General features: G+C 36.7%; 1 protein-coding gene across 2 annotated transcripts in view; it reads left to right on the top strand.

The window, feature by feature from the left end:
* Nucleotides 1-2,615: 2,615 nt before the first annotated feature.
* Nucleotides 2,616-14,722, top strand: part of acap1 (ArfGAP with coiled-coil, ankyrin repeat and PH domains 1) — a 34,880-nt gene continuing 22,773 nt past the window's right edge. Inside the window, exons 1-8 of one of the 2 annotated variants that reach the window (XM_089130614.1) lie at nucleotides 2,616-2,926; nucleotides 3,104-3,358; nucleotides 7,344-7,401; nucleotides 9,831-9,950; nucleotides 11,127-11,180; nucleotides 11,308-11,366; nucleotides 11,980-12,163; nucleotides 13,399-13,443. In XM_089130614.1, the coding sequence (XP_088986740.1) occupies nucleotides 3,306-3,358; nucleotides 7,344-7,401; nucleotides 9,831-9,950; nucleotides 11,127-11,180; nucleotides 11,308-11,366; nucleotides 11,980-12,163; nucleotides 13,399-13,443 (573 nt within the window). In that variant the 5' untranslated portion in view covers nucleotides 2,616-2,926; nucleotides 3,104-3,305. The remainder of the gene's footprint in view (nucleotides 2,927-3,103; nucleotides 3,359-7,343; nucleotides 7,402-9,830; nucleotides 9,951-11,126; nucleotides 11,181-11,307; nucleotides 11,367-11,979; nucleotides 12,164-13,398; nucleotides 13,444-14,722) is intronic. The other variant, XM_039658922.2, reaches the window with a different exon arrangement.

Genomic DNA, 14,722 nt, shown 5'->3' with positions numbered 1-14,722 from the left:
ACGATGAATAAGGGTCTTATCAAGCGAAACGATCGCTCATTTAAAAATAAATTTTAAAAAATAAAAGTTTTATAATCTCAAATGGTCGCCTTGCTCTGTTCTGTGATGTGCGTTCGTGTCTCTCCTGTTCGAACTCATTCATCAAAATGAACAAATCTTTTTTTGAGTCATTTGGTTCATTCAACGAACGAAATGAGTAAATTGACTCTGAAAAAGATTCGTCCATTTTGATGAACAAGTTCGAACAGGAGAGTCACGAACAGAGCAAGGCGATTATTTGATCTTATAAAACTTTTTAACTTAATAAACAGTTTGCAGTGAAACTGTCTTTTGGACCAGTTAAGTGCATTATAGGGAGAAAAATCCTGGAATGTTTTCATCAAAAACCTTAATTTCTTTTCGACTGAAGAAAGAAAGACATGGATATCTCGGATGACATGGGTGAGTAAATTATCAGCAAAAGTTTTTTTTTAAAAAGTGAACTACTCCTTTAACCCACAAATGAAAATTCTCCCAGTATTTACCCACCCTCAAGCTATTCTTGCTGTATGACTTTCTTCTTTCAACCAAACAGTTACATCAAAAAATATCTTAAATATACTTTATAAACTATAAGCACTGGCTTCCGGAGTGACCTTGGACCCGACGTATTGACAAATGTGTAAACACATAGGATTGAGAAAAATAAAACACCGATCACAAATTAGAAGTCCAAAACGAGAATTTTTACATAGAAATGTTGGACAAGCTTGAGTTTGTTGCCCAGCCCTATTTGTTTGAACCACGCTCCTTCTACTCTAATCCAATCTTAGAAGAAAGGGTTCTATATAAACTTAAAAGGTTCTATCAGCGCTTCGTATTTGGAACCCTTAAAAGGTTCTATACTGAACCCTTTTTAATGGGTAGGGTTCTTTGTAACCAGGAAAAAGGTTCTATAACCTTTTGGGTTCATTCATTATCATTTGTTTCGTCCTTTCCGGATTAAATATTTCATATTATTGAAACAAACAAACATCAAGACCCTAAAATGTATTTATGAATGCATGTGAATGATCACAAAATTCAAGATATGGGAGTTAGAAAATGTAAATATTTATATAATTTTATGTAGTTAATCAATATCACACGAAGAGTGCCATTTCAGTTTTTTTCTATTACTACAAAATGTTGCAGAATAATGTAATATATGAATGAATAATAGCCTATAAAGAACCTTTGTGCCAAAAGGGTTCTTTCTCATCATTATAGAACCTTTTTAGCATAAAAAGGTTCTTTGGAGTTGAGTAAAGAACCTGCTTCATATATAACACCCCAATGAACCCTTTTTCTAAGAGTATAAGCTTACGCTACTCCTACATCCTACATCATACGTTGGGTCAGAGGTCACTCTTCCACCGGAACTAGACTTGCGTTTGGCCGTTACCGGAAGCCAGTGATTATAGTTTACAAAGTTATAAATATTAATATATTTCTTAAAAAAATGCAATGCAAAATGCACTTCAGAAGGCTTTATTAACTCCCTGGAGCCGTATGGATCACTTTTATGACGGATGGATGCGTTTTTTTGGCTTCCACATCAAAGGTGCCATTCACTCCCTTTATAAAGCTTGGAAGTGCCAGGATATTTTTTAATATAACTCCGATTGAGTTAGGCTGAAAGAAGAAAGTTGTATAATAGGATGGCTTGAGGGTGAGTAAATTATGGGATAATTTTTGTTTTTGGGTGAACTATCCCTTTAAATATATAGTCAATTTGTCATCATTTGCTCACCCTTCATATCTTCTTTTGTGTTCAGAAACTTTAGGGTGAGTGAATGATGACGGAATTTTCTTTTTGGGGTGAACTATCACTTTAATAGTAATTTTAAAGTTGTGTTTTTGTTTTTCTCCATTTATTTATTTGCACTTTCTCAATGCTTTGTTGCCTCTAAAAATTATTTTAAAGACAAATGTAATAGAAACGTATGTCATTTTGATCTAAAGACAATTTTTTCTGTTATGTATTTCTTATATCACTTTTACGTTTTTTATTAAACAAAAATATAAGAGCCCACAGTGCAGATGTACAACACTTTGTTTATTTTTATTTTTTGGTTTAAGGTCACAATTAGTGCCTGCTAATATGTTTGATATTTTTGTGTTACTTGTATGTTGATTCTTAGTCTAAAATGTATAGGACTGTTGGACTTGCTACTACTTTATTTACAGTAAGAGACACTGAGAGAGAAATGAATGTTGAATGCATGTGTTAATGTTGTGAGGCATGGGCTTATTTTAATGTTACATAACAGACTCAGCTTTTGATTGTTTCGGCTTTGGCTTGATTTCTTTCACTGTTGTCAGGTGGGGCTTTCTTATGAACAACAGGTTTGGCAGGGACCAGTATGGATGGATAAACTAGCAGATTTACTGAAAAGGGCAGTGTGGTTTTGATGACACGTGACTTTTGAAACTTTGGAGAACACTCCCTGAAGAAACTGGGATTGTGGAAGTATCTCATCCAGACAAATAAGTCTGGTCACTAGAAATACATGCTAAAAACAACGTATCTTTTTCAGTTTTTCAGATCTTGTCACCTCAAACAGGAATGTTCTGCATTACATACGCATAATAAATAAGTATTAATCCGTTTGAAAACAGACATGGCTTGCTTTAAATGTATTGGTGCATCGAAACCCGGAAATGAAGCGCGTGAATCATGGGGGTTGGACCAACTGTGACAAATTCAAGAGCGGAAAAAAGTTCCCCTGCGAAGTGCGAACAACTTTTAGACACACAAGGGAAACGACATGCTGGTTGACATGAGTGTAAACACACATCTATGTATAAACTACGAATCTGTGGACTTACAATAATTGGACGATATGGAGCTTATAAGGAAAGCGCGCTCTTGAGAATTTAGGAAGAAATGAGGTCATAATTATAGGTAGGCTATGGTTTGCTTAATTTTCGGTTACCATTACACGTTCTTTTTGTATTTATGTTATTGACGAATTATTGTTATTTTATTTCTGCGACTCGTTGTTCAAGTGAATTGCCTGAAAAACACAAACATGGTTTTAGCTTTGAAACGATGTTTTTATTTTTATTTTTTTGTTTTCAGGCAACACCCGACTGATATTTATACCGAAACCACCCAATGGAAACGACTGGTTTAATTCATCCCTTATAAACGATTCCTGATGTTTTGAACACCACAGAGTTCGGTGTTTACAGCATAAAGGAGCTCTATTGTTCGGACACATCACGTAAGGAACTGTGTGTGCAATCAATTCGCATCAATTGTTTTGTTTTAACTTCCCAAAATGACTATCAAACTGGACTTTGAAGAGTGCCTGAAAGACTCCCCTCGATTCAGGTAAGAAAGCTACTCTGTTTTTTTCCTCCCCACACTATTGTGAAAATATTTAACAACACAAAATAATGTAAAAAATAAAAAACTATAACAGATAGGCTATCCATTAAATCATAGTTTTATAAAAGACAGGTCACGTGCGGTGCAGCACATTAAAATGATAAACTTGGCTGTCATGTGCAGAATGGATGACGTAGCAGGTCAGTTCCAAGTAGTTCTTGGATCATGTCAGATGAATGGTTTTGGCCCGGGCTTGCTTGATTAAAACTGTTCTCAGAACAGCGTGAAATGCCGTTGCAAAGGCACTGGAAAGAATTTGCTGAGGTCCATACAAAAGGATTGAATGGGATAATGTTTAAGTGGCACTGTGGTGAGAAGGAGGGCACATTTTTCACCGCGATGGGACTGCCAAATCGATTAATCGCGATTAATCGCATTTAATATCGAAGCTTTTTATATGCGTGTGTATGCATATATGTATATATTATTTGTGTGTACACACAAATGTTTATGATACATGCGATTAATCGCGATTAATCGATTTGTCAGTACTATTTTTTTAACCATTCAAGTGAATATATAATGCTATTATATATCGTCTAGAAAATGATTTGTTCTTTCTCTTTGTGGTTTGGGTGTAGTTTTAGTGGGCATGGAAAGTTTGAGTGCCATGTTTAAGTGGCTGCAGAGGGAGCAGCCTCGGAGGGTGTAGTTAGTTCAAAAATTAGGTCATTTACTTGCATAAACACACACAATTTCCCTTTTCATATGTTATATGTGAATATAAACATGGAGAACACGTGGAACTTGTCTACACACCAAGAATACTGTCATGCATGGACACTTTTGACCTTTAGAGATCAACTGAAATTAAGTTTCCATGAAGGTGTACAAAGGCCACTGACAAACACACTCAAGGCCTAGTTTACTTCAGACTGCGGCTGCCTCCGGTTGCTAAGTAGACGATGGGTAGTGGTTGGAGCAGGAAGTGAGACGAGAGATACTGAAATGATAAACAGGAGACAGGAAGTGTGTTTTAAGGGTTGGATTGCTGCGGAAACTACAACTTTTTCTTCAAGACACAGATTTCTGCACAAACAAATACATTTTTGAGGAGTACACATCCATGCAAGCTTTTGAGTATACTTTAATGCTGGAATACACTACACAACTTTTGAAATATGAACCGATTTTAAAACACAAGCCATCATACACTTGCCAGCTTTTGAAATGGTTACAGAGAAGAAGAAGAAACCTGGACATAGGGCTGGGGTAAACGATTATTAACTAAACGATTAGTTGGGCGATTATTTTATCGATTAGTCGACTAATCTAATGACTAATTGGACGACTAATATAAAGAATATATTTTTTCTGCTGCTCAATTAATAAAAAAACAATATCTCAAATAAATACTAGCATACTGAATCAAGATACTATAAGCTGGCTAACGTTAGTCTAATGTTATGTATTTGAACACCATCATTATAACTCTACAACCGCCAAAACCGTGTTATTAAAATATTTTTTACAAACATTTTTTATCATAGAGAATGTTTAAATATTAATATCAGCTGAGGAGGGAAACGGAGTCGGAGTTCACCTACTGATCAGAGCGCGTGCTGACACAGAGTTAAAGCCTGGTTTATACTCGACACGTCCGCACGAGCGTGAATGTGCGCACGGCAAAAATGACCCGTTGGGTGCGCAAGACCAGGAAGACTGTGGCTGGCTGTGTGTACGCCTTTTTTTGTAACAACGCGCCCGGCGCCGCGTCCGGAAACGACTTCGAGCCGAATCTGCCCGAGCTTGTACGTCTCACCACACCGGCACCCAGTTTGCGCGTCTAAATTGCAATTTTTTTTCTTAAGGGTTTGTTTACTGTGTGTGATTCATTTAATGGATAGCACATTCACTTCTAGTTGTCTTCGTCCTCTATTCTGCAATGTTTCGGTCTCCCACGTGTGTGTGGCAAGCTGTACCGCCGGGAACATGCAAAAAATAAATAAATAAAGAAGCGTCGACGCAAAAATATGACGTCGACGCAATTTTGACGTCGAATCATCGACGTCATCGACGCGCTGCTACAGCACTACCTGGACATCATGCACTCCTCGGAGCCCTCGGTTCATGCCCTCAGACTTTGAAGACATCACAATATTCCTCATTTTAAATAATTCCCAACCAAGGCATGTGGAAAATAAAGGGTGTGAGGCCTGGTTAAGTTGCGTTAGTAGTGTTGTAACTCATGTCATTTCTCAAACACTCTCAAAGCGGTTGACCAATCGCAACATAGCCTACTGATCCAGCCAACCAATCAGAGCACATTGCGCTTTTCAGAAGGAGGGGCTTCAAAGAGACAGTCAGAAACTAAATAGTGTCCCTTTAAGTCATTTCACTCGGCAGCCATCTTTGAAACGCCTTCTGTAACATTGCACATTGCACTTTCTCACATTCATATGTAATATGAGTGCACCATCTTTGTGTACATAAAGTCTTTGGGAACTCTTTACAAGTTGTAATTATGAGTTCAATGAGGACGGGATCGTTTTTACAAGTAGGAATTAATACCTACATGGCGTGAACACTTAAACTCTCGCAATAACACAATATGTGCTCTTAAATTATCTCAATTTTATATCATCTGACTGGATAGAATCATAGTCCGGAGATAAAAAAAAACTCACTTTTTTTACACTACACAATTTTTTTGTGTGAAATTGGTCTACACTGACTGACCAAAATCTGCAGACAGACTCTGACTCTCAAGTCAAGTCAAGTCCTCTTTATTTCTATAGCGCTTTATACAATACAGATTGTTTCAAAGCAGCTTCACAGTGATGATAGAAAAATGATCTCATTTCGGCTGAAGTCAGGTCAGTGTTGATTCAGTTCGTTGGAAAGATCATCAATTATTAGATTAGTACATTTTTCATCTATAAAGCAGTTCTGTGAAAAAAAAAACATCATCCAGCTCAGTTCTCATACAACAGCGTCAGTGCAGTCAAATCAATATTATTGAACATTTCAGCCAATAACATCGACTCCTTCAGTCTATAAATTAGGGCAAAAGTTGTGTAGCGGATTTCAGATAACACAGTGTTCGATTAAAAAGTCAATATATTGTATAATCTCTGTTTATGCATTAGTAATACATTTTTTAATTTGTAAATATAAGCATTTATGTCTGTCTGTATGCTGTATGTGTGAAAAAAGCGGGAAACTACTACAAATAGCTAAGCTATTTATCTGTGTTAAAAGAAAAAGGGTACTTTCCTGTTATCCGGACCCCACCATATACCATTTAGGAACTATAGTCATCCCTGATTGGTCTTAACTCCAGTGACGGGTATGTTTAGGGGCGGGGTTAGGGGTAGGCCATCGTCCCTGATTGGTCTTAACCCCAGTGACGGGTAGGTTTAGGGGCGGGGTTAGGGGTTGGCCATCATGGGGTCCGTATCCCACCATGTACCATTTAGGAACTAAAGTCATCCCTGATTGGTCTTAACCCCAGTGACGGGTAGGTTTAGGGGCGGGGTTAGGGGTAGGCCATCGTCCCTGATTGGTCTTAACCCCAGTGACGGGTATGTTTAGGGGCGGGGTTAGGGGTAGGCCATCGTCCCTGATTGGTCTTAACCCCAGTGACGAGTAGGTTTAGGGGCGGGGTTAGGGGTAGGCCATCGTCCCTGATTGGTCTTAACCCCAGTGACGAGTAGGTTTAGGGGCGGGGTTAGGGGTTGGCTATCGTGGGGTCTGGATAACAGGAAAGTACCAGAAAAAGTCTGACAACGCAGATAAGCAAGCATTCATTGATATAAATCCATTTCAATGCACGTAAATGCAATGCACACAATCACGCGGCCCTAGCAAATGATATAATAATATTTAACGTGGTTAAAATGTAAATGTAATGTTTTTAATGGGTTGATATAGCATCCTTTTTTGAGTTCGGTCGGTGTGTGAAAATGTATGTGCTATATTTCAATAGGGCGGAAATCGAGAAGGTGGAGGTCAACGTCAGTGAACTGGAGACAAGACTTGAGAAGGTGAGGATATGCTGAGAGATTCACTATTAGTGCTGCATCATTATGACTAGTTCTCATACATACGAAGCGAACAAACCACTAACCCAAGCTTTAAACGTCAGCACGTATTGAAACTAATTCCCTTGATACCTCAAATCCTGTGGCTTGTTGAGGAGACGTATACTTCTAAGTGCTTTTGTTCACCTTGCACATGATGAAACTGGTGAAAATGTATCCCATTGGCTTATATTTAAGTAGAGACCCAATAATTATGGAGACTTGGACCAGTATCAGCATGCAATCAACAATTCAGAACATATGCAACTTTATGGCAACATCCTGCCGTTCGGGCGTCAGGTTTTGCATGTACAAGCACCACTCCTACACATTTTCTTCAGAAAATGCTTAAAAAACAAATTTGCTACTGTTTTAAACCAGACCAGAGCCTCATATTTAGGCTCACACCTTAAAATAACATCCCAAAGGGTTTATTATTTTGACCGTCGAATGCTCAAATCCTCATTTTAAAAAAACAAAGCCATTGTTCCTCTCTTTTGTGAAGGGATATAGTGTAATGCAGAGGAACTACAAAGAGGAATTGCCAATTGAAAAGGTTTTAACCACAATCCAAGATAATTTCCCCTTAAATTTATTAGACTGAATAGTTTCAAACCACAGACCTACAAATTCATCTACATAGTAATGTGTTAAAGAGGACCTATTGTGCATTTTTACATTTCCAACTTTCTTTAGTGTGTAATGTTCCTGTTTGAGCATGAAAAAGCTCTGCAAAGTTAAAAATCACAAGATCACTCCAAAGGGAGTTCTTCTTTATATCAATGTCACTGTTTCTGAAATCCCTTAAACTTTCTTCCGGGAACGAAGACTTCACAATATTCTTCACTTTATAAATAATTCCCAAATCAAATACAAAATAAAGGGTACGAGGCCTGGTTGAGTTGCGTCAGTAGTGTTGTAACTTGTTTGGTAAGGATGGGACATTTTTCGAAGCAGTTGACCAATTACGATACACCGATCCAGCCGACCAATCAGAGGACGCTGCGCTAAACAGAGCGATACTGACAGACTGGGAAGAGAGGTGCTGCAACGTTGTCAGATATGTGAAAAAATAATGTTTTTTTCAACATTCAAGCATGAAAACCTCTTCTACTAGAGCCCCAAAACAACATAAAGACTTTAAAAAGGGGCATAATAGGTCCTTCTTAACCCCTTAACTGCCCCCCCCCCCCTTTTTTTTTGAGAATGGGGGTTAAATGCTCTATTCACACTTAAATGGTTGTAATTCAAGAATGCTTTGGAATATATACCCAAGTTTGGTCTTGTTGTAAAGAAAACACTCAGCAGAATATTGCTGAAGTGAAAACACTTCAAAAAATGAAAGTATGAAAAAGTTATGGAAGTTTTAATTCACAGTAAATCAAATATACTGTACTATATATTTTTTCTTTTATATAAAATATATATTTTACAAAATATTTTTACTCTAAAATTACTATAAAATCAAAGAATATTAAATCTAAACAAGTTATTTTCCAAATTTGAAGTTGATATCACAAAAATTGAAGTTCCCATGAGATTTTGTTTAGGCGTAGTACCAAAAATAGCCACCGGGTGCCATTGAATTCCATTGAATTTCGTTGTGTACATTCTGGCTTAACAAATTAATACATTTCTGTCCAAATATCAATTTTGTCACAAAATTTAGAACCTTGAGACTCAGACCTTTCTGACAATATGTGTTTTGTCAAGATTAGAAAAGGTTTTGATCATAAATTATGAAATATAAGGATGCCCAAAAGGGGAGGAGCCTCATAAAATAAGTACCGTTTCTATGGTAACGCAACGTTGAATTATAAAATGGTTTTCAAAGGATGAATTCTGACTTTATAAGCTTTCAAATGATACCTAATTTATGATAACTACTAAAATATGTGATATAATAAAAAAAAGCGATAAAAAATATTATTATATTTTAGAGGATAATATATACATATATATTATAATTTTTAGAGGATAATGTTATACTATACTTTTTATTTTTTATTGAAAAATACTAGATTATATGTTTTATTATGAACTTTTAGCATAAAAACAGAAGTTTCAATGATTAAAAGTGGGTGCATCAACTTTTTGTGACAAAGGTGCACTCTTTTAGGTGCACTCTTGTCATAAATTCATTAATTACTCTTCCTACATCATTTTTAACACAAAACAGGGGTCGAATATTTAATTAGAAGTCTTAGACCTTTCCAAAAATATATACTTTGTCATAATTAGATTAGGATTTAATAGAAATATAATAAAGTAAAGTTAGGCGTCCCGGTACCGGGACGGTGACAGTTAAGGTAATTAAGTTTTTATACATATTTAGTATGTTATTATGAATAATATGACATTATAACATCCTGAAAAATTGTGTGTTTGTATAGTTGGTGAAACAGTGCCACACTATGCTGGATGCAGGCCGTTCCTATTGCCTAAACAGTAAGAGCTTTGTAAATGGCCTTAAAGAGCTGGGACACCACTGTTCTGAGGACAAAACTGTGGGGGTAAGTCTATCAACAGTCCTGTAAGGGATTTTAAACTAGCATTACTTACTGTACACAAGAACTCACACAGGGTTAGCCACATGTCCTAACCGATACCTGTGACGGTATAGGAAGTAAAACAAGAACTTTACGGTAACGTTCAGCTGTATGATTAATTCCAGACCGATATGAGAAACAACAGCAATTACCAGTGTAGTGTAAAATATGGGATGTGAAGATACAAATTTCTGATAGAGGTTTACCTCAGGTTGGAAATTTTTTAAAGGAGTAGTTCACTTTAAAAAAAAAAAACTCACCCCCATGTCATCCAAGATGTCCATGTCTTTCTTTCTTCAGTCGAAGAGAAATTAAAGTTTTTGATGAAAACATTCCAGGGTTTTTCTCCATATAATGGACTTCAATGGGAACCAAACGGTTCAAGGTCCAAAAGACACTTTCAGTGTAAACTGTTCAAAGGGCTTTAAATGATTTCAGACGATGAATCAAGTGAAACGATCGCTCATTTAAACAAAAAAAAATAAAGTTTAAGTTTTATATGCTCAAATGGTCGCCTTGCTCTGTTCTGTGATGCGCGTTCATGACTCTCCTGTTCGAATTCATTCATCAAAATGAACGAATCTTTTCCCAAGTCAATTCGTTCAGTTCGTTCGTTGAATGAAGCAAATGACACGAAAAAAGATTTGAAACTGAAACTGTCTTTTGCACCTTGAACCGTTTGGTTCCCATTGAAGTCCATTATATGGAGAAAAATCCTGGAATATTTTCATCAAAAACCTTGATTTCTTTTCGACTGAAGAAAGAAAGACATGGACATCTTGGATGACATGGGGGTGAGTAAATTATCAGCAAAAGCTTTTTTAAAAGTAAAGAATTGAAAAAATGCTAATGTAAGTGCTAACTGATTTCTACATTAATAATAATCAAAAATGAGTATCAAATGTGACCTGATCATAATGATGCTGAAAATTACACATTTTAAAATATATTAAATAGAAAATAGTTTTTATTTTTACTTTATATATTAAACGCATCCCTGGTGAGCATTCGAGACTTCTAGAAAATCTCACTGACCTCAAACTTTTGACCGGTAGTGCAAGTGTTTGCAAAATGGAAAAGGACAGTTCCTGTGTGAGTAGTTAACTGAAGCATAACAGAGGCTGCGTTTCTTTCTTTCAGGAGTGTTTAGAAAGGTTTTCTAAAAAGCTTTCAGACATCGTTTGTGCTCACGAGGTGAGTCAAGTTCTTCCTTTTTACTGTTACTGTCACTACTAGAAACCAATGTGCCAACAATCTGCCTGGAGATGTGTTCCTGTTTTCACTCGTCTCCCATTCACATGAATTGTGTTTCTCCAAACAGGAGGTGATTGAAACCACACAAAAGTCTGTGAAGTTGAAGCTGCAGAATTTTGTGAAAGAGTAAGTTTTTCTCCTCTGCCTTTGTATAATATGAACCTATTTGTAAACATTTGCATGAGTCTGAGTAAAGAGTAGGGTTGGGTATCGAGAATCGAGTATCGATTGGAACCGGGACTAACTTTTCGTTTTTCCTGGAATCGTTCAAAAGTTAAAATTTCAATTCCTAGTTTCGATATTCACAGTCCGCCGAGCGGAAGAAGAAACCACTGAACAACACCAACGAAGAAGCGTCTACCGGAAGTGTTGGCATAACCGCGCGAGTCGAACATGAGTAGCTTACGTCGGCGATCCAAAGTGTGGCTTCACTTTTCTAAAAATTAACGAAATCTCGGCAAAATGCAAAATTTGTGACAAGTATTTTTTACAGAAGGAGTATTTCCTTCAGAAAGACCGTTGGTTAGCAAGGTTAGCTAAACTTTTTTGACCCTGCCTCTTAAAAGAATCGAAATCGAGAATCGTTAGGAGCCGGAATCGAAACAAGGAATCGGAATCGGAATCAGAATCGTTCAAATTCAAACGATACCCAACCCTAGTAAAGAGTAAGTCATGGATCTCATACCCTTCAGAGAGAATTGACTGTAAAAATGCACTCGTTCTGTATCTCCCCTCTAAGGGATATGAAGCGTTTCAAGGATGTGCGGAAGGAGTTCGAGCGAAGCAGTGAGAACCTGGAGACGGCACTGAGCAGGAACGCTCAAGCTCCACGTGGGAAACAGCATGAGGTGGAAGAGGCCAGCAATAACCTCCTGAACGCACGCAGAGCCTTCAGATCAGGAGCCCTGGACTATGTGCAGCAGGTACATACAGTACATAAATATGTCCGTGTTACAGTGGAATCATAGTTATAAGTACTGAGAGATATTAATCAAGTACATGTACTTACTATAGGGTTAAGTTTAGGGTTAGTTGCATGTAATTATGCTAGGGATGCACCGATATGAAAATTTTGGCCGATACCGATAACCGATAATTCTTTATATTTGAAAGCCGATAACCGATATATCGGCCGATAAACTTAAATCCAAATTTTTATCTAATTTTGAGAGCCTGATTACAAAAACAAAAGTCTCACAATTAAATCCATGCCCCAAGCGCACAATTATAATGATGTTCTCAGCCGATATGACAGATTTGCGTTGCACATGTTGTCCCGAACCAGATTTTCATTTTTTGAAGATATTTAAATTTTTCAAGAAATTCAAAAACATAAACAGTGCTCAACAAGTGTCTCAGCTGAAGGGAATAATACATTATTTATCGGCTTTAACATATCGGCCACATTTTCTTACCAGGCCAATAACGATAGCATTAAAAATGAACATATATCGGCCGATACCGATATGCTGGCCGATATATCGTGCATCCCTAAATTATGCATAATTTATAGGTATTACAACAGTAATTACATGCAATGTGTAACAGAGACACTGTAAAATAAAGCGAACGCTATCAAACATACTGTATACTTTCATATACAATGACATATATCATATACATATATTATCATACAGGTATTACAACAGTAAATACATGTAATGTGTAACAGAGACTCTGTAAAATAAAGCAAACGGTATCAAACATACTGTATACTTTCATATACAATGGCCTTAAGATGTATTTGGACACACTTAAAATGTCCAGATGTCTTTGCATTATATACTAAAATATCAAACCTAATGGTATTTATCTGAATATACCTTTAAAGCCATTTTTTTAATAAAAACATTGCAAGGTTTCAATTAATAAAATGATAAATTTTGAGAATGAAGAGAAAAACATTGTGGCACTTTTTGATTTTCACACACCACCCGTTTGCAGATTTGGTTTGTTATCTAGTGTAATGTAATATATTTTTTACTGTATGATTTGTGTCCAAATACCTTTGGGTTACTGTATTTAAAGACTCATTCTCAAACGCTCTCACCTAGTTTCATGCATGTGTCCTCAATTTAGTATTGTCTCCTTTGGGATATTTGTTTTTGCTTGTATTATTGTCATTGTAAATCACCGTCTCTCTCTATTCTTAATCTAGATTAATGTCATTGAGTCCAAGAAGAAAACCGAAATTCTTATGGCGGTATGTGTCACAATACAGAATATATTTTATCACAGAATCTTATTAAAGTGCCCGTATTATGCTTTTGTTTTGAAGGTCTTCTGCAATATGTTTACGTGCATCCAAGGTCAAAAAAATCTTTTTTGCATTGTATACGTTACACATCATTAGGGCTGCTCGATTGTAAAATAAAATCATAATCGCGTATTGAAATCACGGTTATGTAACACAAATATTTCACATGACTTTGCGAACGTGTTGCATTTATTAAAGAGACACCTTTCAACATTTCTTATAAAATAGAAATTTGAGCTTTTAGAATAAATAATACAACTGATATTCAAATCAAAGTAAAAATTAGAACCACAAATAAATGAGATCAACAGTAAAGTGCACTTCCACAATCTCTTGAAAACAAGTTTCTTAAAGGAGTAGTTCACTTTTAAAAAAACTTTTGCTGATAATTTACTCACCCCCATGTCATCCAAGGTGTCCATGTCAATCTTTCTTCAGTCGAAAAGAAATGAAGGTTTTTGATGAAAACATTCCAGCATTTTTCTCCATATAATGGACTTCATTGGGAACCAAACGGTTTAAGGTCCAAAAGACAGTTTCAGTGCAAACTGTTCAAAGGGCTTTAAACGATTCCAGACGATGAATAAGGGTCTTATCTAGCAAAACGATCGCTCATTTAAAAAAAAAAAAAACAAAGTTTAAGTTTTATAAGCTCAAATGGTCGCCTTGCTCTGTTCTGTGATGCGCGTTCGTGACTCTCTGGTTCGAACTCGTTCATCAAAGTGAACGAATCTTTTTCCGAGTCAGTTCTTTCATTACGTTCGTTGAATTAACCAAATGACTCGAAAAAAGATTTGTGGAAGTGGTTAAACAAATTTGCGGTGTTCCTTTGCTCTGCTGCCACTAACATGTAGCAAATCTTGCACGTAGCACGTTTCTGCTCGTCGTCGGATTCCTCGAAACCAAACTGTTCCCCGACAGCGGTGTTGGTTTTGCCTTTTTTGCTCACCAAACGCTGCTGTGGCTTCCCTCCTTCTACCATCTTGACTCGCGCTGAGTTTTTAAATTCCAGCAGATGATTTGTACACGACTTGACTGTATACGCTGAGAGAGTTTATGGCTTCGGAAGGGGCGGATGTGCGTGTCATTCAGAACACAAGACAAAATAAGAGTGTTCTTGCAAAACACAACACGGCAAAATAATCGTTCTTACTCGATTGTACTATTTTGGTGATTGTTGGGAGTCAAAATCGAAATTCAATTAATTGTTCAGCCCTGTACACAT

This window comes from Pimephales promelas, chromosome 1, assembly GCF_988280905.1.
Source record: "Pimephales promelas chromosome 1, fPimPro1.hap1.1, whole genome shotgun sequence".
In the NCBI taxonomy this organism is placed as follows: domain Eukaryota; kingdom Metazoa; phylum Chordata; class Actinopteri; order Cypriniformes; family Leuciscidae; genus Pimephales; species Pimephales promelas.
The sequence above is the reverse complement of the archived record's forward strand: the minus strand, read 5'-3'. Positions and strand labels throughout refer to the sequence as shown.